The sequence below is a fragment of the Alexandromys fortis genome, unplaced genomic scaffold, assembly GCF_014885135.2.
Source record: "Alexandromys fortis isolate MF-2015 unplaced genomic scaffold, M_Fortis_MF-2015_v1.1 scaffold_107, whole genome shotgun sequence".
NCBI classification, from domain to species: domain Eukaryota; kingdom Metazoa; phylum Chordata; class Mammalia; order Rodentia; family Cricetidae; genus Alexandromys; species Alexandromys fortis.
Window position 1 is genome coordinate 4,864,714 of NW_026067987.1, and position 25,473 is coordinate 4,890,186.

Sequence of the window (25,473 nt, forward strand, 5' to 3'; positions counted from 1 at the left end):
AATTACCTGGCCACTTGCCAAGGAAACCTGTGTGTGCATGCTTTTCAGCCCACTGTGGGATTTAGTGAGGCGGCAAGTATCTATTGTGTGCCCATTATGTCCGTACGCCAGGACTGGCGTCTGGGGGAGAAAAGAGAAGAAGAAAGGAGGCAGAAACTCAGATATTGTGGAAAATGGAGCATCTCGCCTTGAGTGTGGGCTACAGTCATGGTTTCGTGTGACTCACCGCGAGCAGAGACAGGGAGGCTATTGTTGTGGCGGCCAGGGCTGCTCTCCCCTGCCCAGTGCCACCTGACAGCCGGCTCCATGTGCTCCCGTGGGACTTGGAGCTCCTTTGCACATGGCCTCTTTATGGTGACCGTGTCTTCATATCACCCTGGGAAGGGGTCCTCACTCAAACAAAAGGCACCAGGGATTTTCTGGTGCAGGTGTGGGCCTTCCAACAAGGAGGTATCCAGAAGACACGGGGACAAGCAAAACCCAACGGCCTATGGGTTCCTAATGGTCTCTGTGTCTGCCATGAGTTCTTCTTCTTGCCTCAGCTTAGGAAGCTGAGACTCCCCTATGGCACTTTTACTGAGAACAGCAATGTGGAAAAGGGGGCATCTAGAAGCAGGGCCGTGACAAAATGCTTTGGGATGTTGGACATAAGCTTTTAACTTGACATCAAGAAGTAGCTTTTGTTGCTGAGGTTTTGTTTTTACATTAATTTTGAGTGTTCTTCTCTGCTCTAGCTATCTCTCAGACCATCCATCTGCCCCAAACTTTGTCTCCTGCCGTCACCTCAGACTACCTCCAGTTTCATTCTGTTCATGATCAGCTTTCTTAGAAAAGTTATGTCTACTTTCTACTTGCTATAGGATAGCATTTTGTTCCTGATATCATTAACCAACAGTAGGTCCAAGAAAAGGTCATGCTGTGTCTCTCTTTTGTGACTTTTTTTTATGAGAAAGCAGTACCAGGAAATATGTTCTGTTGGAAGTCTTCAGGAGTCACTGGTGGCCATCTTGGAAGCATTATACACTGAACTAGAATTTAAAGCCCAATGGGACAGATGGGACAGCCTCAGGGAGAATGGGAACTTCTGTTGTCGTAAGTCCCAACAGTAGGGTGAGGATAATAGTCTGGGATAGGGCTCCTTGAACGACACAGTGGGGACAATTCAGATTTGTAACAGCTAACTCCCTAATTCTTACACTGTTGGTAAGATCTCCCCATGGGGCTGAGGTCATCGAACATCGTACTGCCAGGTTTTATCCTTGTAATGGCAAATTGGCCAGGGATAGATAAAGTAGAATGATAGCTAATGAGAGAATAATACGCTGTGGTGTACACAGGTTAAAGTAAAATGATTCAACAATTTCTAGAGAAATGCTATCATTATTCACCGAACAATTATAGTCAGTATCCCAGGTCTCAAGGACATTGACAAACTGGGGTGGCTTCCAGGCATATCCCTGTTTCTCCGTGTTTTGTGCTCTGGCTAAGGTAAGAGGAAAATTATCTAAGTCCAGAAAGCAGCAGCAGGAGCCAGGCCCCTCTTTTGTAAGGTGTGGATCTTCCCAGACCAGACCACACAAAGCTACCATCCTATCTACCCCTGCAGATCTCTCCAAGGCAGAACAGTAGAGCATCCAAGGAGGGGGCCCTCCAGTCACCACAAGTCCCCTTTGTAGAAAAAGACTCTTTCACATCTTCCAAGAGGGAAAGCAAGGAAGGGCAAGGTGGTAGGGACAGTCTGTTCCCTAAGCTGTTTCAGCTGTCAGTTCCGCTACAAGCTTAACTTGTCCCTGGCTACCCCGTCACTGTGAACAGCCGCTTTGCTGCCTCACCTAGTCTGCCTCCAAGGTTTCACGCTCGAGAATTACCAGCCACATCGATCAGTACAACAGAGGCTAGTTACTAGTTGACAGACACATGTGCACACAAGTGCATACAGCAAGCAAAGCTAAAATTAGTAGTGGCAAGAGAAAGTCCGGCTAATACAGTGTCCTTGGGTTGGCAAGACAGCTCTGTAGGTAAAAGCGCTTGTCACACAAAGCTGGATGCCCGAGTCTGAGCCCCGGATCTCAAGATGGAAGGAGGGAACTGACCCCCGAAAGTGGTCCTCTTTCCTAAACATTTGTACATAGCATACTTCAACACACACACACACACAAAGAATACACTGTTCATATCCAGTTGTGAAGATTTCACCTGATTTTCTTTGCAATGGAGGAGTTTGCTAGAATGTTTTAAGAACATCTGGGGAAAAGGTGTGTCTGGAAACTGAGGACATGAATGAATCTGTAAGCAACTAAACCATTTCATATGTACTAAAACAAAGCAAAGATAATAAATAAGAGAAATGTCACCAGGTGGTTAAATTTCTTGAAGGCCAAGACCATGATGTGGATTATTTTATTATTTTCTCATTTATCTTATTATTTGTGGCTTCCTCCCTCCCTCCCTCCCTCCCTTCCTTTTTTCCTTCCTTTTTTCCTTGACATCTTTTGTAGCCCAGGCAGACTTTGAATTCCCTATGTACCCAAGGATGACCTTGAATTTATGTTCATCTTCCTTGCATCTCCAGAGTGCTAGGCTTATAGGCATGTGCATCAAGCTCAGTTTTTGTGCACTGCTGGAGATTGAACCAAGGGCTTTGAGCATGTTAGGTAAGGATGCTACCAACTGGCTTACAACACCAGCCTCAACTTATTTATTTATTTTTAATTGCCCACTCACTTCGCATACGCCACTAAATTCCTGGTGGTGGTGAAGAACTTGTTCAATGACTCCCATGAGCACGGGCAAAGGCCCACTCAGTACAGCCTGATGGTAGCCACTGAGGAATTGAAGGCAAGAGCCTCGGGGGCTGGTTTCTGTGGGCTCCACATAGCCAGGAACCCACACCTTCTTCTAGAGGTCCCTTCTCCCCTATCTATCTGCCCTCAGAAGTTTGTCTTTAGAGAACTGGGTTGGGCTTGGACAACCAGGCTATCAGGACATCTAATTCAATGCCAAAGGCACACAGTAGCAGCTAACCATTTTGTTCAGCCCTTATCATCTGCCAGCTGCTTATCTTGTAAAGCTACTTACTCTTGACTGAAAACAACACCAACATCCTAGCCAGAAGGAAGCCAGACTTCATAAACGCCTTCGTGACTCCTCTCCCAAATAACAAAGAAAAAAAGTGATTTTTCATTCTGTTGTGAATTATCTTTGACGGTGTATTATTTTTACCATGGCGCATTAATTTACCACATTGTGTGCATGAGTGTCTAAAGTCAAGGTTACGAAAGTCTGACCCAAAGGTAAGTCTGCATTTGGATAGGGCACGTTTGAAATGATCTCTGTGAACTGATTTCACGGTTTCCTTTTTCTGCTTGCAGGTTGCAGCATGTTCACCTTCCTGACATCTGTCACTGCAGCCGTCAGCGGCCTCCTGGTGGGTTACGAACTGGGGCTCATCTCTGGAGCCCTTCTTCAGATCAGAACCCTGTTAGCCCTGACCTGCCACGAGCAGGAAATGGTCGTGAGCTCCCTGCTCATTGGGGCATTCCTGGCCTCTCTCACTGGAGGCGTGCTGATAGACAGGTATGGGAGAAGGCTCACCATCATCCTCTCATCGTGCCTCCTAGGACTCGGAAGCTTGGTCTTGATAATGAGCTTGTCCTACACTGTCCTTATTATGGGACGCATTGCCATCGGGGTATCCATTTCCTTGTCTTCCATTGCAACTTGTGTGTACATCGCCGAGATTGCTCCTCAGCACAGAAGAGGCCTCCTTGTGTCCCTGAATGAGCTGATGATTGTCATCGGTATCCTCTTTGCCTACATTTCAAACTATGTGTTTGCCAATGTCTTCAATGGTTGGAAGTATATGTTTGGTCTTGTGATTCCCCTGGGGCTTTTGCAAGCAATTGCTATGTACTTTCTTCCGCCAAGTCCTCGGTTTCTGGTGATGAAAGGGCAAGAAGAGGCTGCCGGCAAAGTCCTCGGGAAGTTAAGAGTGATCTCAGACACCACTGAAGAACTCACTTTGATCAAGTCTTCCTTGAAAGATGAGTATCAGTATAGTTTCTGGGATCTGTTTCGCTCCAAGGACAACATGAGGACCCGAATCATGATAGGTCTGACACTGGTATTTTTTGTACAGACCACTGGCCAGCCAAACATACTGTTCTATGCATCAACTGTCTTGAAGTCCGTTGGCTTCCAGAGCAATGAGGCAGCCAGCCTCGCCTCCACTGGGGTTGGAGTGGTCAAGGTGGTTAGCACTATCCCAGCAACCCTCCTTGTGGACCACGTTGGTAGCAAAACCTTCCTCTGCATTGGCTCCTCTGTGATGGCTGCTTCACTGTTGACCATGGGCATTGTGAATCTCAACATCAACATGAATTTCACCAATATCTGCAGAAGCCATAGCCCTCTTAACCAGTCCCTAGAGGAGCCTGTGTTCTATGCAACCGGGAACCTGTCAACTGGCAACAACAGTCTTGGGGAGCACTTTAAAGGAGTCCCCCCACACAGCAAGGGCTCATTCATGTCTATGGGACATGGCATGGAGCAGAAAGGGGAGATGACCCTCACATCTTTACCAAATGCTGGACTGAGCCAAACTGAACACCAGGTAGTCACAGACCCTGCTGTTGTCCCAGCTGCTTACAAATGGCTGTCCTTGGCCAGCTTGCTTGTGTATGTTGCTGCTTTTTCAATTGGTCTAGGACCCAGTAAGTACTTCATTTCTTATTCCTTTTTCTTTTTCACTTGATAATTGCCTTTAATCGGTTCAAGCAATCTATTAAGATAGACTCCTGTAAGTACAAGATGCAGATGAGCATGCTAGTGGTCCCTGATGGTCTGCAAAGGTGGAAAATGTGCCTCGTGTATACCTCCTTGGAAAAGCACAAAGCCAAGTTTGTTCAAAGGATTGGTTACTCATCACTGTTCTCATCATACGAGCACACTTTAGCACAATTGACTAGATGTGAATCAGACCTAGCAAGAGATTCATTGCTCAAAGGTATTGTAGTGTATTTTGAATGCAACTTTATTGGGATTGCAGTATATTCTGATTCTCTTTATGGGTGGAAGGAAAAACAATTGTGTAGATTTTCTGAAAGATATGATTGCTGCATTTCAGTAATGATGAATTAGAAGTGAATTATGAGATGGGAAGAAGAATTTTCTTATTTCTTTGAGTAATTTTTTTTAATAGACCAGTTTCCTGGGGAATTTCATGTTCTTTCATTAAATGGGGGAATGAATGTGTGGTTAGTTCCATAGAACACAATGCAAATGGACAGTTGACAGGGTCCTGCCTACACGGCTCTTGCATTTTCTAGACTTGGACTACTGTTCAAACTCAGAGAGGCACTTGCTGAGATAGTTGGCTTATTTCCCTTCTGTAGTCTTTTGCCCCACAAGGACTCTCAACCTCTTTGTAGGGAGGTTGTGGAGGTAGTGTTTCTCTAACATTCTCTTCTCAGATTTGATCATCCTCCAACTGCCATCTCTCTTCTTGCCTTCCTCTTTTTCTCCTCCCTCCTCCTCCCCTTCCTCAATCCCTCTATTAAGTAGAGTTAATTTTGGAACTAACTATAAGGATCAAGGTGATCAATCTTTTCTAGTAAAGGGAACTGTTTCCAGTCTCAGACTGGATGCATGCATAGGCTCCCCATTGAAGAAGGGATTCCGTGGAGGAATGTTGTCTCTGGCCATGTAAAGGAGTTTCTAGAAAGAAGACAAGCCCTAGCCATCCACTGCTAATGCATTAACTATGTATTCAGGTGATGTCTGTCAGGGGACTTGGCTATTACTGACCAGGAGCCATGCTCAATGCTAGGAAACAGTCATGAACAGGCCAGACCCTGTTCTCATCTTCTAAGAGACTAGTTGACTAGCCTACGGTATATCCCCTGTGCTGGCCTCTTATCAACCAGCAGAGTCGGCTTGCTTGATCTCAGTTAACTAATACTCTTGAGCATGCTGCTTTAGCCTCTCCTGCCCCAATCCTACTACCTCATTGTTTAAATTTTACATCTACTTCTAAAATATCACTTTCTAGATATGATTTTTTTTAAATTCCAGACAGGTAGGAAGATAGGGATCTGGTGGACCCTGTACTGTATTTAGTCAGCTGAAGCAATTCAGGACTAAGCAGCTATTACTAAGTTGAGTAATTAGAAGGAGGAAATCTTCTGGTACCATACGTACATAGATTTCACCACATATACTATGAAGAAGCAGATAGATTAAAATTACTATACTGTAGCATCTGATTAGTCTGTCTCATTATTGATCCTGATTATTAAGACATGATATAGCTTGTTTTCAGAAAGTTGTTCACCCATGATATATGTATGTGACTGCTCTGGTTCTTCAAACTAATCATTTGTCTATTTTTATTTTAAGAAAGACATCATATTCTATAGGAGAATAAGGTGTGGGTGTTATCATATACTGAAGGACAATGTGACCTTGTTTGTAATACTTTCCTGTATAAGAAAGTACAGTGAGGTTTGTTCCTCTGATAAATGTTACATGGTGGTTATGAATCTACTGGGTTTCTTTGCCAGAATCTTTTGTCTTCTATGTTCCTCATGAAACCAAAAATGTTTATTTTGTATAACTATTTTTTAATCCAATTCTTTGAATTATTAAGGGCTACCTTAGAATCTGAGAAAAAATTGTAAACCAGGCATGCCTTCATGGTTTTAACTTAGAGACCCGCTTCAGTTGAAGGAGTTGGTGCTGTGGTACATGGTATCATAAGAGAGTCATTGATCTCGGACTGTTGGGGTCAACCTATGTCGGGAGTGGAGGAAGCCCCGAGTGAGTGGAGTCCTGAGTGAATGAACAAGGCATGTCTCGTATAGATTATGACATCTTTCTTGAAGTAAAAATATACAAATGATGGTTCCCCAGCTGCCATTAGTTTGAAGGAGAGCAGTCACATACATATATCATGGGTGAACAGTTTTCTGAAAACAAGCTATATCATGTCTTAATAATCAGGGTCAATAATGAGACAGACTAATCAGTTGCTGCAGTATAGTAATATTTAATCTATCTGCCCCTTCACAGCATATGTGGGGAAATCTATGTACATATGGTACCAGAAGATGCCAATGGCCCACAATAAATTGGCAAAGCCATTACCCATCTGGATCAGGCAGAGCTCTCCTCAGAGTCTGGGTCTGTGTGTTTATGAACCATTGACCAGTGTGTGCTATGCCCAGGGACTGCAGCTTCCTCTTTGTTTCCAGCCTGGGACTGTTCACCTGCAGAGACCCTACAGAGACTAGCTAATTCCCACCCCCACGCTGCCCATAGTAAATGCCCTGAGGTTCCAGGTTGGCAGTGGTTGGAGAATCTCTGCTCCACTCTGCCTCCAGCTTCATGTATCTGTGTGTCTGTCTTTCTTCACCTCCCTGCTGCCCCGCGCCAGGGTCCAGAGACCCAAGCCACTCAGGACATGGATAAACCTATTCGCCATTAGAGCTTTTTAGCATGATGTCACGCTTCTCTCTTGATTTTGGGACATTTTGAATGCAGCAGCTTCTCTGTTCCAGCGGGTCACTTGCTATCTCATTGCATTAGAACAGAGTTCTTCTCTGTAGGAAATCCAGTTTGATTTTTGGAAACAGAAAGTTTATTGTTACTTAACCTTTATGCTCCCATAAACGGTCCTCTGCTCTTTTTCTTTTTAAATGTACCTTGAACTTAGGGTTAGGTATTGGATATGAAGGCTGCCCCCTCCAGGAGCTCATGTGTTGAAGGGCTTGGTCCTCAGCTGTGGATCCAGTTCCCCGTTGGTCTTGAGAGTAAATGTTAATGAACTAGACAGCTTACTGTCACTGTGCCAAATATCTGAGAAGATGAACTTAAAAAAGAGGAAAGACTCTTTTTGCCTCATGGTGTCTGAGTTTCCCATCTATGATCACGTGTCTCTTTTGCCATTGAGCCAATGGTGAGGCAGTGCATAGCAGGACAGACGGTGCACACCAAGGGGTAAACTCTTCACTGACACAAACAGAAAGGAGGGAGGAAGCAAGGATCCTAATATCTCCTTCAAGGGTGTATCCCTAAAGCCTAGTGACTTTCTGATAGGTCCTGCCACCTAAGAGGGTGTACCACTTCCTAATTCCGCCGCACCATAGGCTAGAAGCAAGCCTCGTTGAACACATAGGCCTTTAGGAGACACTGCAAACTCAGACACAACAGTCAATTATTTTTAGCTCCGTCCTCTTACTGAAGAGGCATTAGAAGTAAGAGTGAGTAAAAATAGTGTATCATCCTCCTGTATCCACCCCAAGAGACTCTGAAGACAGACTATAGGTAGGTAAATGTGTGCTTCTTCTGAGGCTACACTGTCAGGAAAAAAAAATAATGATTTTATTTTTAAAAAATTCTTTGATATACATCTACTTGGATAAGTAAACTTAAGAAAACACTGAACATCCGCATCAGTTAGAATTCAAGTTCAATTGATATAACAGGACCAAAATAAAAAAAGCTAGACCTTCCTTCCTTCCTTTCTTTTTTTTCTTTCTTCTTTCTTTCTCTTCTTCTTTTTTCTCTTCTTCCTCTTCTTCTTTTCTTCTTCTTCCTCCTCCTCCTTTTCCTCCTCCTCCTCTTCCTCCTCTTCTTCCTCCTCCTCCTCCTCCTCCTCCTCCTCCTCCTCTTCCTCCTCTTCCTCTTCCTCTTCCTCTTCCTCTTCCTCTTCCTCTTCCTCTTCCTCTTCCTCTTCCTCTTCCTCTTCCTCTTCCTCTTCCTCTTCTTCTTCTTCTTCTTCTTCTTCTCCTTCTCCTTCTCCTTCTTTTTAAAAATGCTTACCAGCTGGAGCTCTGTGGTTCTAGTTGCTATGGTGCTGCCCAGGGTCAGGTTCTGGGAGCCTACAGCTACCCCAGACCCTATATTAGGTTATGCTTTAATATTGACTCCTCCTTTGTCATGATGACTGTTTAAATACGGAGATGCATTTAACAGTGGCACCATCCTTTCCTAGCAGCTAGAGAGCCTTTCAGAATCAGCATGCACAGTATAGCCCATTAAAGGAATGTAGGTGGAGAAGGGCAATGTCAGGTGGGTCATCCATGGCCAGGTGGGTCATTGCAGTAGAGTGGGACCACTCCGGGTGATGAATAGATTGGAATTTTTTTATTACACCCTGCCACTACGTGTGTGTGTGTGTGTTATATGTGCATGTATTCACGTGTGCTCTTGCATTCTTGTGTGTGAGTGCTGGGCCATGTGTGTATCGCAGCATTCATGTGGAGGTTGGAGGACAACCTGGGATGGCCACCTATACTTCCTGCTTTGATTGAGACAGAATCTCCTGGCTCTTTTACAGTTGCATGTTGCAAGGCATCTGACCCATGTGCATCCTGGGCTTCTCCTGCCTCCCCCTTGCATCTTACTATATGAACACTGGGATTGTAGATGCTTTACCTAGTGAGCCATCTCCCCAGCCTGTAAGGAATTTCCAATAGGGGTCAGGCATCTCATAACTGGGAGAAGCTGAAGAAGCAAAGGTCTTGGAGAGAACAGGAAAAGACTTAGTAACCAGGGCCCCAGAGGGAAGCTGGTAGAGACATCTGTGGAAGGCTGTGGACTCTTTAACCATGGCTTGGAGTATCTGCAGAGCAGAAGAGAAGCTTAAGTCAATAGGCTGAAGCAAACTCGAGTGGACTTGCCGTAGCAAACGTAGAGTGCCGGGGAGGGAACTGCAGCCCGCTCCCATGTCTGCCCACGCCAGCCCTCAGGATGCTGGCCATCTGCAGAGAAATGGCCACGTTTCTCCTGTTGCTTGGCCTTGGCCTTGGAGAAGTGCTAAAAGCAGACCTGGACAAATTTTCTGTTTTCTGCTATCCGTAAGTGGACCCAGTGGTCAACAGCATGGTGTCTTGCTCCAACCAGCAAGCTTGGTCTATGGTTTTACTTTGGGCTTCCAAACTCATGCATATTTGTCTTTCTGAAAACTATCACTCAGGAATGCATAGGAAGGGGATTCTGGGAAATGTAGTCCCATTGTAGCTTAAGTGCTGCAGCACAGAATCACCATGATATAATCCATGGAGTAAAAGGGAATAGATGTGAATGTGAAAAAAAAGGTATTTCAAAAGGTTAAGGATGGAATTTAATCTTTTGGTTTTTAAAAAATAAAATGCTAGTTGTCAAAATGTATGACCAGCTTTCATTCTATCCATTTCTATAAAAGCAGGTGAGGTCATTTCATTCATATCTCATGGCTTTCCTTTCTTTTGCTGGAAAACCAAACGCCGTTCTTGGCTACTGCACTGTACAGGTTTTGGCGTTCGTTTTCTCGGGGGTGTTAATCTTCTCCCTTAGGCCGATGGTTCTCACTCATCTCCGGTTCTCTGGTCACTCACGGCTTCCTGTTCCATTTTGCCCCACGAGTGTGAGACTTTTCTACCTCAGTGCTTCGCCATCAGCCAGAGACGAAAGGCCAGGACTGAATTCTTTTTCCTCTTACTTCAGGGCCCACCATCCCTTCCCCGTTTCGCCATGGGGTTGCCGCACCTGCAGCCACTCAGGGTTGATTTGGGAGGTTTTTCTTAGTTCAGTCAGTGACCACATTCTTGGGCTTTCCCTCAGCAGTGGATCCCGTATTTATTGCTTCTTTTCTGTTTGCCCTCCTCCTCTGGCCCTGTGTTTTTATTACTAAGTTACTGGGAGAGTCTCCCAGGCGTTCCGTGCCAGGCCTGGCTCACATCTGGCCATCTTTTCTGCATGCCAGCTTTATACTGTACCAGAGAAATCAACTACTTGCCAAGATAAAAAGAAGACAGTAATTCTTTTTTTTTTTTCTTTTATGGGAAGGAAATAAGACTCTGCAGAGTATTCCGAGGTCATGCCAGTTAAGGTCTACAGGCCCACATTCCTTGGGCTCCTTCCATTCTCTCTACCATGCTCTCGCCCATTCCTGAAAGGGGAACTCAGTTTCTCGGGGCCTTCTGTCCCCTCCCTGAACTGTATCCGTGCATCTGTGTGGTCAGTGACACTGGTGACGACAGCATTGTGTTCCGGAGCTGTCATTCACACAGATGTACATTGAAAGTCCACACAGTGTGCACAGTAAGTGAGGTGCAGGCATCGCGTGCTGAGGTGAGGTTTCGCCCATTAGGACTTCTTTATCTTGCAGTCGATAAACCCAGAAGGCATGTAGTGTCTTCCCTCTCTACTCAATCCCAACCTTTCTACCTTTGAGGTTTCATGAAAATCTCCTCCATGGACCCACTCCAATTCTTAAAGGGCCTCTGTGTGTATGAGCTATGAGTGTATGTCTCATGTAGAGTTACTCAGTTCTGGGATACAAAGTGTCTGAGAGTTAAGAGATAGAAAGGAACTCTGGGTTCGAATCCCGGACCATTAACTTGTTGACTTGCAGGCCACTTTTCTACTCTCGGTTGTTTCTGGTCTCTGAAATGGGCGCAGCAGTGATGGGCGCAGCAGTGATGGGCGCAGCAGTGATGGGCGCAGCAGTGATGGGCGCAGCAGTGATGGGCGCAGCAGTGATGGGCGCAGCAGTGATGGGCGCAGCAGTGATGGGCGCAGCAGTGTGGCGTCTGCTAGAGAGAGTAGGTGCATGCCAGGTGAGCCCGTGTGTCTTGGAAGCTACAGAGCACAGGGCCAATGGGAATGACAGTGCAATGGTGTGACTCAGTCCTTGAGTGACAGCCTGTATTGCTACTGTACATCCCTGGTGGTTTATTGATCGGAGAACAGTTGGTAGGTCATATGTTCCTAGAAAAAGGAAACCGCATCTTGTGTTTTTCTCTTTCCGTCCTTTACATGTGAGCACCTTATAAGTCTGATTATAAACCATGCGAGGTCACATTTCGATTGTGAAGGGAGACGGGAAAAGACGTCTAAACTAAGATGCCGTGCAGGAAGGAGCTTGGAGTCAGCTCAAGTGGGTGGGTGAAGGACCCAATAACTTAGGAATGCTAAGGACCAAAGCAAGTCCTCTCTGCCAGACACCGTCATGAGGCTTTCTGCAGAACAATACAGCCCTTGGTCACGACTTTGAAAAATCAGGATTTTTGCCTATAAGAAGCTGGGAATAGTCATGCTCAGAACTGCACGCAGGAGGCAGCTAAGGCACGTCTTTTGTTATGTTTAAAGAGCTGGACACAGAGTTCTGAAAGCCATCCTGGATTTTCTTGGACACCTTTGCTTTTTGCCACAACATGGAGTAGTTAGTCTTTCTGGGAATTTCTGGGTCCAAAGTAGTGCTACTGGCTGGGGAAGCTGAGGATGGGAGGTCCTTAGTGTGTGGGGAGGGAATTAACTCTGTCACACATCTCATAATATCTAAGAATGGCAGCTTCAAGACCTGGCTTGGAGGTCCCATGGGAGATTGGATCATACTGTGACAGAGTCCAGCGTCTGAATCAACCCTCCTAACATCAATAATAACATTGTACTGTGGCTTAGGGATAGAGACTTTCCTATTGTCTTTAGGAAAATCTAAAGAATTGTCCTTTGGCCAGGTGGTTGTGGTACAATCATTTAATCCCTGCACTCAAGAGCCATCCAGGTGGATCCCTGAGTCTGAGGCCAGACTGACTGGTATACAGAGTGAGTTCCAGGATGTCCAGGGCTACAGGGACAAACCCTGTCTAGAAAACCAAAATTAAGGGCTGGAGAGATGGCTCAGTGGTTAAGAGCACTGACTGCCCTTTCAGAGGTCGTGAGTTCAATTCCCAGCCACCACATGGTGGCTCACAGCCATCTATAATGAGACCTGGCGCCCCCTTCTGGCATGTGGGCACACATGGAAGGAATGCTATACACATAATAAATAAATCAGTCTTTTTTTTTTTTAAAAAAAAAAGAAAAACAAAATAAAAAAAATTAAAAAGTTTCCTTCATTTATTTTGTAAAGAACTAGCCACTGATGTCTATACCTGTGCTGTGATTTCTTTTTCTTTCCTAAAGAAAGCATGCCATGGGGGCATTCCATTTCGGCACTCAAAATCATGCTGTAGAGCTTTGGCATACCCTGCAAGAACCAGCTAGAGCTTTAAATATATTATTAGGAGCAAGCTTTTCATACCAGGTTTTGAACACATTATAAAGCGTATTAGCCCGGTGTGATTATTGCTCAAGTATGGAGTTTAGGGAGTTTATTACTTGTAAAACAAACAACTCCTTTGTGTAAGTAGAGGTGTAAAGGGGAAAGTACTTGCTGTTCTAAAGCAACATTGAGAGGAAGATTAAACCATCCTTATTAAATCTCCTTAAGTATGAGTTGGCTAAGAGCAACATTCTTTCATTGTATTAGGTCATAGCGTGGCTTCCTTCTGCCAGGAAAGGGTTTCTGTTTTTAGGTTCAAGTGAATGCCCCAAGTCATTCCACTCTCAGGTCCTCTGGTTTCCTAACTGTGCAATAACAAGGCTGCCTTAGGAGCTAGAGTTTAAGTAAAAGGGACCTAAATGTGGTATACAGTAATATTATGTACTCTCTGTGATGCCCTTAAAATAGAATCCTAAGAAGGAGTCCGCTGGCTTTGGCCATCTGCTGAAGATTCATGGGGCACAAGAGAAAAGAGCTCTTGTTCGTAACTAATAGTAAGAGTCTTGCATGAAATTAAGCCAGGACATAAACCCCACTGCCATTATTCATGGCATTTATTAAACAGTCAATTATTCATGCCTTTTACGCTGCTTCAGCATAGATTCAGAATCTTATCCTGACTTTCCAGTGCATGTTCAAGGTGGTCTTGACCAGCATTCTAGCTCCTTGTAATGACTGAGAAGTTTTTTAGCATAGAGTCACAGATTCTTGTCATTAGGAGAACATCTACTTATGCTCCACAAACAAACATGAGCCAAAACTCAGAGCCTATTGTTATTATGTCATGAGTTCATCTGAGGTAATGTTTGTGTAGAAACGCAGTCTTCCCTACAGTACCAGTACACTGTAACATAGAAGCAAGTCTGTATGGCTATTCTTTTTTTTTTTTTTTTTAGGACGGTGTTTGTACATCTATATTTACTAACAAACATCACTGCATAATGATACAGCCTACAATGTAACATATATCACAATAATTCATTTTTTTTCAGCCCACATCTTCATAGTTCCCCAGTTCGTTCTATGTCACCCTAAGTCTTAGGACCACAGTTGGCCCCAATCCTATATGGTTTGCTCTCCTATAATTAGATCTCCTATCCGTTTGGTCCATCTTCCGTCATACTTTCCTTTCCTAACAGCTTGTTCCCCTGACTTTCCATTAGTGAACTCGGCTGTCTAGGTTTCATATTCCAATTCTTGTTCACTCTAGAGTATCATCATCTCCCAGAAGGCTTGCTAGTCCAAAAATTCATATGTCCATAAAGTAATTAGTTAATTCTCCCTTCTCTCATTCCTAACTAGCTTTTCATCTGGAGCAGATGTAAGGAAGTTTTCTCAGGGTCATATGTGTACACTTATTTTATGTAAATTAAAAAATAGTACACACACACATATATATATATATTATAAGACAGGGTTTCTCTATAGCTTTGGATCCTGTCCTGGAATTTGCTCTGTAGACCAGGATGGCCTCGAACTCAAAGAGATCTACCCATCTCAGCACTCGAGTGCTGGTATTAAAGGTGTGTGCCACCACTGCCCAGCTCTGGGTCATATATTAAGTTAGGTGGTGAGACTGTGACTATCCACCTTCAACTAGAAACCTTTGCTTCACATATTCAAGTGGAACATCACACCAAAATCTGAGTGACAGGGGGCCCTAGAGCATCTCCTCTCATATTGTCTACCAACTCTGGAGCCCCGTATGGGCAGGAATGAGCATATTGCAAAGGCCAAGAAGAGAAGCCAGTGGGAGAAAGTGGTGGAAATTCTTCACTCCTTCATCCAGCAGGGAGGTGCGCCTCAGCATGGCCTGCGCCAGGCGCTGGACATTTAGGTGAGGCTAGGAGAGACCACACTTTGCGGAGCTAGCGATGGAACAAGCGGTAAGGACAAAAATGAACGTGAGCATCATAGAGTTTCAGGGCAGAGCAGTTTTCAGTTCACGTGGAAGCAAGAGTAGTAGAAAGTAAAGGAATGTAAAGAGAAAAGCTATCCTTGAAGGGGGCTTCTTCAGGGAGGAAAGTGCGGAGGGTGTTTCTGAGACTGTGCTGTTGGGGCAAGTGTTGTATTGAGAATGTAGTGTGAGCATCTGGAAGAGGGAGGGGAGTTTACAGCAAAGATAAAGGATGGTGGGTCACATACCCTGAGGATGGATATGAACTGGAACGAGTAGGAGAATGTGAATAAAAAAGCCAATTGTGTCTGTATCCCAGTGATAGAATTTGGATGGGGTTTTTGCCTGGGACATCCTCTCTCTACCAAGATCCACAGTGGAGGAGTCTGGACAAATAAACTCACCCCTGAAATTTTCAGTTTGCTTAGCCGGACGGTAGGCTGGTGGTGTCCACCTCGCTGGGTAATCACACCGCTAATGAAGTGATCTGAACAGTGTGTGTCCTTCACTTAGTCTCTAGTGTGCAGGGTGGACTCAGGGGCCGTGGTGTCAGACTTCTGATTAAGGTCTAGACGTGAGAAGTTCAGATGCTGCCAACACTGATGTCAGCAAGGACTTTGTTTAAGCCACCCCGGGACACACAGGAAGTGCTCATGGCTCACTGCTGATGTATGATGTCATCGCCAGCCTCACTGTCCATATTTCCGTTGGGTTGACGCTATAGAGATGGACCTGTGGCTTCGGGACGTATGGTCCAGTCATGGAGCACCTGTAGTCAGGGTTTCCCAGGAATCCAGGCAGGCTTTACAGAAAATCGTGCCGTGCTGGTGAGATCAGAAGTTGTAAATGTGGCCCAGAAACACAGATATTCACTCGTCTAAGTCTGTGCAATGAATCCAGACTCTGTGGTTGTGCACGAGCTCTCTGGGGTGGCACTGGAACACCCGGGTTTCCCGTGAATCAGCGGTAGGGGGAACTGTGGCTCACACGGAGCCCCACATGCACTGGGCCAAAACGTCTACTTCAATAAAAGTGCTCAGTTGAGGGTAAAAGGCCATCTCTAAAAACTGATACCTAAGGAAGTTTAAATTTAGAATTAAGGCCATTTTATTTTAGGGTGCTAGAAAAAAAAAAGCTGATTTCCAAGTTTTTCCACTTTGCTCTCCAAGAATGAGGCTTGTGCTTAGCAGTGTCTTGGATTAATCATGCTTACTTTAATTTTTTTTACTTAAATTTATTTTCCTTTTTATTTCTTTAAATTACACTTCTTTGTGGGTGTGTGTGTGTGTCTGTCTGTAGGTAGGGGGTGATGGTACATGTGTGTTGTTGCGTATATTCGGAGATCAGAGGACAACTTTTGGGAGTCGATTTTCACTTACCACCATGTGGAAGCCCTAGGATTTGAACTCAAGTCATCAGGCATGGTGGCAAGCATGTGCACATGGCACGAGCATCTTTACCCTCAGAGCTATCCTTACTTTTACTTTCATGGCTCCTTTAACTCGATGATGTAATGTGTCTCTATACATCTACGACCCTCTTTTTGTTTGTTTTTATGAGACTGGCTCTCACTATATAGCTTGGGCTGGCCTCAAATACATGCATCCTCCAGCCTCAGCCATCCTCAATACTCAGTTTAAAAGCATGAGCCACTGTGCCCAGCTAAACCAAGTTTCTTAAAACTTGGCTCTTAAAAAAACCAAACAAGATTTGAGCCCAAGCCGTTTGTAATTTTTTTTCTAAGAAAATCTTGTGACAGTCTAAACCTCGGACTTGGAAAGGTTCCCTTTTTCCTTTGCTTTTGCTTACCTGATTAGTATTAGAGCTTGCAGACATATTTCAGTGAATTATCTGAGCCCCCAAAATTGCATTCAATTCTTCTGGTAAGAATGGGCAAGTACAGTTAATAACTGTAATGAAAGACCATTAGAGAGAGATCATACCCTAACCACAAGCAATTAAGGTGTCGGTAACTGGAAAGGACCTGCGGTTTTACCCACTTGCAAGCTAACAGGTTAGCTTGGGTGTTCGTAAAGGATGTAAGACTCCTTGGTCAGAACAAAAGGCCATTTATTATTCATAGTAACACTGAGGACATCAGCACTTATGGTAGATGCCCAAGCCCCAAGGCCAACATGATTATATATAAAATATCTACACAGTTGCTGGGACACCTGACAGAGGAACAAGAGCGTGGAAAACCCAAATCTTTGATAATATAGCCAACCTGCTTTCTTCCCCAGAGGCAGTACGTTTATTTACCCAACAATAACTAAAGTTGTTCCTTTCTTCACGGGGAGATAATTTCGCTGTGTAATCAGCAGCCTTAGGGGTCTGTAGCAAAGATCTGTCAGAGCCTCTGCTCACTGGCATGAAGGAATGCTAGGCACACAGAAAACTGTCTCCCAACTCAACTCCGAAGTCCTCTTCTATTTCTCGGAGTGTCTGAGTGCTTCAAGATACTCTGGCCAGGCCAGTTGCTCTGCTTCTTCAGAGCTGAGCCAGCCCCCTTTGGAGGATGGTATCAGTGGGAAGCAGAAGAGTCATCTGCCATAATATTTAAACATAGATGTAATATCCAGATAACTCTGGCCCCTTAAACCACCGCGCATGTGATGCTTACACAGCCACAGTTGATGACAGTTCCAGGCATGTGGACAGCAGGTTCTAATTTGGAACTCTACTTCGCTGCTTCACGCCAAACCCATGCTGGGTTCAAGACGAAGGCTGACATCCCAGCAGCGCATCATGTGTTTCAGAAGAGATCTTGATCAGCCCTGCGTTTCCTCTGGGCCCCGGGCCGCTAGTGTTCAGAAACAGTGGTGTCAAAGGCCTTTCAAGTGTTCACCTTCCTATGACGCGATGTTTGCTGGATAAAAACAGGGCACATTACAGAAATTATTCTCTAAGCGGTAGAATTCTAACATCAAATGTAGGTTGTCTATAATAATATTCACATAGTGGCTGTGCTAAGTGTCCCTCCCTTTAATATCTTTAAGATGTTTTTTTTCTTTCTTTCAGCTTTGACCCATATCTGCACAATGGTCACTGTGCTTTTCTCCCTGGTTAGCTAGGCTCATCTGACTGACTGAAGGAGTTACTCATCCGTGGATCAGAGGCATTACCCCTGCCTCCTTCTGCACGAACTTTGTGGGGATTTTTTTCACAGAGGAGAAGCTTAAAGAAATCTGTGTATCTGGCAAATGAAATCCTTCTTTCCCTTTAGAGTTAGAAGATGCAGTTGTGATACTAATGGAACCAAAGAGTTCTCCATGGCATTTCTGCATAGGAGCAGACCTAAACACACAGAGAAATGGCACCATCCACTCTGGGGCCATTAGAAATTGCTTGCACAAGACGTGTGTTTAGCTTCCGGACAGTCCTCCCATTTTAATCATCTGTCCTGGAACACTGTAAATCCTGCCTATCACAGGCATTAAAGGAACAGATTGAGGATTTAACATTATCTTAATAAGCACAGACATTTGTTACTTAACTGTTTCCCGGAACACATTAAGAATCGTTCCAAGGAGCATTTGGAGCAATAAAAACCACAGCAGCTTCCTAATTGTAGCATCGGTAATGACAGCGGTACAGTACAAAATACTACATCTACATACAATAATACTTCAAATGCCATGTCATTCCAGCTCAAGTTAGTAAAGAGAAAGTCCTCACTACTCTTTGCTTTTCTATTTTTTGGTTTGCATTTTGAGTGCTGCTTCTGTCTTTTTAGGGTGTATGAATTGTGTTCTTATGAGGGTCCTCCAAGATATTTCAGAGGGAATCTGTTTCCAAAGTCCCAACTTTAAAACAATATATTTCTTAAATTTTTTTTATTTTAAGCCAGATATGGTGGCACATGTCTGCATTTCCAGCACTTGGGAATGGGAAGCAAAAGGATCAGGAGTTCAGGGACATCTTTGGCTACATACTACACAAGACTCTGTCTCAAAAAAAAAAAAAGCATAAAATAGGGGCTGGAAAAATGGCTCAATGGGCAGGACTGTTCGCTCTATCAACATAACAACACAGGACTTGCCTTTGAACCCCCAGAATCTATGTAAAAAGCTGAGTATGCCTACAGCAGTACCTGTAACCCCTGTAGCATTGGTAAGCAGAGACAGCGAAATGCTGAGAGCTGATTGGCCAGCCCACCTAAACGGTCTAGTGAGAGATCCTTGTGTTTTAAGGCAGTCAAGTGGAGGTAGAGGGAGGCAGCCAACGTTGCTCTCACCCCCACTTGCATACACTTGGGTGTGGACACCCACTAGCATACATGTTCCCCATGTACACACCATACAGAGTAAAAATAAACTGAAATAGCCCTTCCCGATCTCTTCAGTTATGTATATCCTCCTGTTTAAAAGAAAGCCCATTTATTGCTCCATCAGAATTACTGTTGTCATAGACATGGCAAATAATAAAATCCGAAGAACACTAATAAAAAGGATACTTGAAAATATTATGTAGGTGTTGAGAAATGAGTCAACAGACGAGATAATCATCCTCTCCTTTCCTGTGATTTGCTTTCAACAAAAACATGAAGAATGACCTAATCAAATCACCAGCTGACAGATCAGCACACAACTTTTGTCGTTAACTACTCACAAGGGCTGAGTGACAATGTTAGTACTGATTTCCTTCAGCTCCCCACCTATTTTATTGTTGAGAAGAGTTAATTTCATCTATTTCAAAAGTGGAAGAATAACATCTTACTCTATAAGTAAGTGGCATTCACCCACAGCAACGTGATAAATAACAATCTCTCATCCCTCACACGAAGGAGTCAGCGGTACATTTGTGCTGGGATTTCTAAGCATTTGGGGATGTTTCTATCATTCTGTCCCCTTTCATACTAGCTGTGGTGTTCATACATTCAGAAAAAACCTTAAGCTATCTTAGAGTATATAAAACTAATCTATAATTCAGTTTAAGTTTGTGACTTTTTCCATTAAAGTGTGCAGGGCTTTTGGTGAGAGCATTTCGGGCAGACTTTGCAGGCAGCAGGTGAAATACTGTGCTCAGGTGAACAAGAGGGAATCAAACAGGGATGCCATTAAGTCCTACTGGAAGAATCTAGAAGAGTGATTGCTGAACATGGTGGTAGACATTGCATATTCTGCTAGTATGTAAATTTATGATTAAAACATAATTATAAATAACAAAAATACTTAGTTCTTCCATTTCAAATGACTTTTTAGGCTACATGAGTGAGAAAGATGGAATTCCCAGTGACACAGCTCTGTCCTATTCTTTTTTGGTGCCTAATAAAACAGAGTTTGTCCTTTTTTTTTCTTTTGGCTGGGCATGGTGGAGTACAACTTTGATTCCAGCACTTGGGAGGCAGAGGCAGGGGTCTCTCTGACAGTTTGAGACCAGCATGGTCTAGGTAGTAAGGAATTACATGTTGAGAACCTCTCTAAAAAACAGGTCGGGGGGCAGGGGTGTTCATTTTAAATTTAATTTTGTTTTGTATTAAGAGTCATTCTGTTTAGTTCAGTTTCCCCTAGTACACTTTTCTGAAAAATCATTCTGATTGATCTTGACTAGGAATCCTCAATTGGGAAACACTGATTCTTTATTTCATTGCCTGTCTTGGTTTGTAATCTATGCAGTTCAGGATCATGTTCATGAAAAAGGTATTTATTTTACAAAAGGCCATGCATGGCACAACTCAGGGAGACCGAGGGAGGTGAGACTCCAAAACCAACAGAGAAAGGAAAGCTACCTGTTCCTCTTTATGTTGGAGTGGCAGCTCACAGTAGAGTCTGTTGTTAAAATAGATGTAAGTTTCAGGATTTAAGCATCTGGTGGGAAGGGATAGATAGCTCAGCTCATATTCACACTTCTTTAATCCTTTTTTTAAACTGATTTTTTTTTATTTTATGTGATTTGGTGTTTTCCCACAGTTGCCAGGTCCTCTGGAATCAGAGGTACAGACAGTTGTGAGCTGTCCTGTGAGTGCTGGTAATTGAACCCAGGCTCTCTGGAAGAATAGTCAATGCTCTTCACCACTGAGCCATCCCTCCAGCCCTCTTTATTCACATTTTAAGCACCTCTTTGCAGGAGAGCCAGGTGTGGCATGTGCTGTAGAGGCAATAAAGCCATGGGAGTTGGATTTACATGCCACGTGCAGGGCATGGCTCCCTTGGCAAATCCAACTCTTGAGCTCCCTGAAGCTCCAGTGCAGAACTTCCTCCGGAGTTGTTAGAAGTTCCCTGGCAGGAGTTGTGAGACCTCAGTGAGTCTTTCAGGATTGGGTTCACACGCCAGGTGGTTCAGGAAGAACTCCTGCCAAGTGGAAAGTGTGCCCAGAGAGCTGCAGGATTTAAGTCTCAAAGCGTGGGGGGGTTAAATGACAGGTTCTGTAGGAAAAACTGGGGCAGTGGCCAGAATAAGTAAGAGGCAGGAAATATTCAGGGTGACTTACATGGGACAGAACTGTCATTTCATTATCCCTCTTAATCCAAGGCTGTGTCCTCACAGAGTGACATCAAGATATGCGTCCTTCCTTCCTCGTCTTTTTGTGACTCTGTGTAGCCGTGAACACCATGTCTGTAGACTCCATCTGGATCTGGCAAGTTCTTATGGGGCCCTGACAATCTAATGCCGTGTGATACAGGAGTTCCATAGCTGTGAATTCTTACTGACTCTAGTCTCCGGCAAGCTCAGATCTAAGTCATTACAGCTTAGAGCTGACATTAGGGGCATCGCAGACTCTGTCATTTGTAGGAGCACAAATTGCTGCAGTGGCCCTGTGATAGCAAGACAGAGGTAGAATAACAGAGTCCCGATGAAATGTTTTATGCCTGCTGAGTGATGGTGTCAATGGACACGGTCCTGTTGTACCGTATCTGTTGTGAGCACTCTGTGGGGTAAATAGGACAATGTCTCTTCTGCTGGTGCATCACTGGGGTAGGGGAGAAAGAGGATGCTCAAAGAGGGCCCCCGTTTCTTCCTTGTGGCAGTGAAAGAGAACCATCCCATGTAGCAGTAGATTGATTTTCTTTGGAGAGAAAATGGACCATCTCATTGAGGGTACAAAGAAAATACCGCCTTTGTGATTAGAAGGATTGCCATATTGAATCCCCGTGCGGCAGTTCATGCTTCTGCTCTTTCCCTACCTACTAAGGGTGAGCTCTTCTGTTCTTTCTGCTCTGGGCACTCCGAGCGTCTTTCTGGAAAACACTAAGACACAGAAGATTCTTGCTTTCTCTTGCTTTTCAGTCTGTCAGAGGAAGCTATTCTTGCCATACATTCAGGGTTTTATTTTGCTCTCTTGGGATCTGAGAGCTTGCGATTTTACAGTTCCATCACCACCATTAAAATAATATCCTCCTTACTTTCATTTGATGTGCTCTACATCGGAATGGTTAATCATTCATTTGACAATTGCTACGGCGTCTAATTTTGTCAGTACTGTATCAGCCAAGACATCAGTTCTTGAGTTCTTCCCATTAGATCAAAAGGGAAGTAGAAGTTCCAGAAATGATGTGTTTTATCTTTGGAGCTGTCAGATGCGGGGCTCGACTGGCAAGTTCCCACCAGGATGTAGACTGAAGGAAGCCTGTTCTTCAATCTTTAGTTCAATACCTGAGCTGGTTAAATTGCCCCAGGACACGGTTCAGCTGCTTCACTGTTTGCCTAGGGTAGACATCCTGAGTGGTCTTTAGTTTTTTGAGATAAGACCCTGGCATTTCAGATGCAGGACATGTAAGCTATCACCAGTGCTTTGTATGACCAGCTCCACCCCCTTTGTTTGTCTGAGACAGAGGCTCGTGTATTCTAGGATGGCCTTGAGATCACCTTTGCCCTTCTGATTCACCTGCTTCCACCTAGAGTTACAGACAGGTGCCACCGTGCTTGGTTTATGTGGCGGTGTGAATCAAACCCAGGGCTTCACGCATGCTAGGCACATGTTTCACGAGCTGTGCTATATCCTGGCCCCATCCTGTCTCGGTGGCACCCACTGCTTTCTGTAACAGCCAAGGCAGTTCATTCTCATCTGGGGCCATTGTGGCTCTGAAGAACTCAGCAACACCCAGCCATTGATTAATTCCGTCAGGCCATTTTGAGGAGACGTGGAGTTGAAAGTGGGTCGGACAGGTGTTGAAATAGGGCTGGAAGCTGAATCATGAAGATCTGAGCCAATGCCTCTAAAATGAAAGGGTGTACCCATTTTCTCTTTCTGCCTGCTAAAACACAAGGCCCCAGAGACCCCTCAGCTTCATGGTAACCATTCTCAATACCCATGGTAAGCAGTAGTATGGAGGGGAGAATATTTAGCTTTAAGAGCTGGCATTAAGCCCAGCATGGTAACACATAGCCTTAACCCAAGCACTCAAGATGCCTTATCAAAGAACAAGCAAAATGCTTTTTAACATACTTTTATACTGTATTTGCCCAGGGTCTAATCTTTATTATAAAGGTTTCCTTTTTAATGCGCTGCTACCATCCACCCAGAGCTGGATCTTCCCTCTTAAAAGCCCAAGACAAGGGCATGCGAACACTAAGATGAGTTCATCAAGAGGAACATGATTGGCACTTGACTGTAATACCTGTACTTGGGAGGTGGATGAAGGAGAATCAGGATCTCAAGGCCAACCTTGGCTTTGTGGCAATTTCAAGGTTTGGCTGTATGAGACCCGATTTCAAAATAATGAGGGAGAGAGGGGTTATTATTCAAGTATGTAATCCTCAATAACTTGCCTCTTTGAGTGCAGGGAGGGGGTGGGAAAGGAGAAGCAAAGATTTGAGGGTGGGACGCATACCATTATTTTCATATATTCTCCTTAAATTAGAAAATAACAATCCTGGTGCTGTTCTTATAATTATCCTCCAGATCCTCAGGGTAACTTGGTATAGATTCAATTGGAGGCCTACCAGGCTTTCATACACACACACACACACACACACACACACACACACACAATAAATAAACAAAAACAACCTTAACATGTTTACAACAAGTAGATATTTTCTCCACAGAGCACGATTGTGATGTGAGAGGCAAATTGCTCACTTGGAGACTCTGCCGACTGCTCAGTCCTGAGCCACTAGCCTCCTCTAGCTTCCTCCAGGCTAGGATTACATGGTTGGTAGCTACATAAAGAGCATCTTTCCAATGGGTTTGCTCATCTGCAGAGAGCCAGGACTCTTCCTAAATTTTTCTTTCTGTCCAATCAGATTCCCTTACGTTCACATTTCTTCATTAACCAACACATTTATCGAGCCACTACTGGGAAAGCATACTGATTTAGAATGAGTTCCAAAGACTAGTCAGAGCTCAGTTCTACCTCTGTCACTTAGGGACTCTGTGACCTTGGCAAGTCATTAACTCTTCAGAGCCGCAATCTCTTCCTCTATGACCTAGGGACAGCAATAGTTCTACGTGGTTGGGGTTGGCCACAGTCAAATGAGAAACTGTAGAGGTGTTTGTCAGGTCAGCCCACAGCCAGAGCCCATCCTTGTTTGAGCGCACCAAATTTGTGAGCAGAGGACAAGTTAATTTGCTGTCTTCTGCCCTTCCTAATCTAATCAGGCAGAGCCCATAATGCTCCCTGTCACTCAGATAATAAAAAGTCCTCTGATCAGTTTTGATACAGGAAGAGTCTCCTTCCAAAGATTGAGATGTCTAGTCTGGTCTGACAATCAAATCTGGGAGCAATATTTAATTTAGGACTTCTCACTGCCCAGCTTCCCCTGGGCCGTGGCGCCCATTTGGAAAAGGGAGAGATATGTGACCTTTCACCTTTCCAGCTCTATTTACCACACACTCATTGGTTATGCCTTCAGAAAGAGAGGAAAGTGTAGGAAAGTTCACCATTCTGGATCCACTAACGTTAGGAATTTGGACCCGAGGCTTCTGTGCCAGATAGATCTTCAAAGCTCGTTCACGAGTGCCACAGGCATTTTTCAGGGCTATGTTGTACCACCTCCTCTTCTTTATGATAGCTGTTGTCAAGCCTATCCAGTGTTTATCCTGAAGTCTTTCCCTTGGGGAGGAGGGGGTGTGCCATTATTGGGGCTGTCCTGTTGAAGTGAGAGATAGTCTTGACCTCCAAGTCAAGCACAGCTCGGAGAGAGACCAGTGGAAGGGGCGTCATGGGGTCTTTGTGAATTTTGCTGTCTCACAATTCTTCCCTTTTTCCTAGTGCCCTGGCTGTTGCTCAGTGAGATCTTTCCTGGTGGAATTAGAGGCCGAGCCATGGCCCTGACTTCTAGCATGAACTGGGGCATTAATCTTCTCATCTCCTTGACATTTCTGACGGTGACTGGTAAGAAGTCTTGTGTGTTTGTGTCTTCATAAGCTTCATGAAAGTGTTTATTGTGGAGATTTTAAAACATACCCCAAAGTAGAGAGAGGCTGGTCCTGAACCAGCTACGTCAATTAACTACCTTCAGCAGCTTCCAGTCTTTGCAGTCTTTGTTCCTTTCTAACCTCACCTGCTCCCCTTACCAGATTATTTGAATCCTATCATATATA

General features: G+C 44.3%; 1 protein-coding gene across 3 annotated transcripts in view; it reads left to right on the forward strand.

The window, feature by feature from the left end:
* Nucleotides 1-25,473, forward strand: part of Slc2a12 (solute carrier family 2 member 12) — a 55,090-nt gene that overhangs the window by 13,645 nt on the left and 15,972 nt on the right. For all 3 annotated transcript variants that reach the window (XM_050159493.1, XM_050159492.1, XM_050159494.1), the window contains exons 2-3: nucleotides 3,372-4,712; nucleotides 25,142-25,264. In XM_050159493.1, coding sequence (XP_050015450.1) covers nucleotides 3,380-4,712; nucleotides 25,142-25,264 — 1,456 coding nt within the window. In that variant the 5' untranslated portion in view covers nucleotides 3,372-3,379. The remainder of the gene's footprint in view (nucleotides 1-3,371; nucleotides 4,713-25,141; nucleotides 25,265-25,473) is intronic.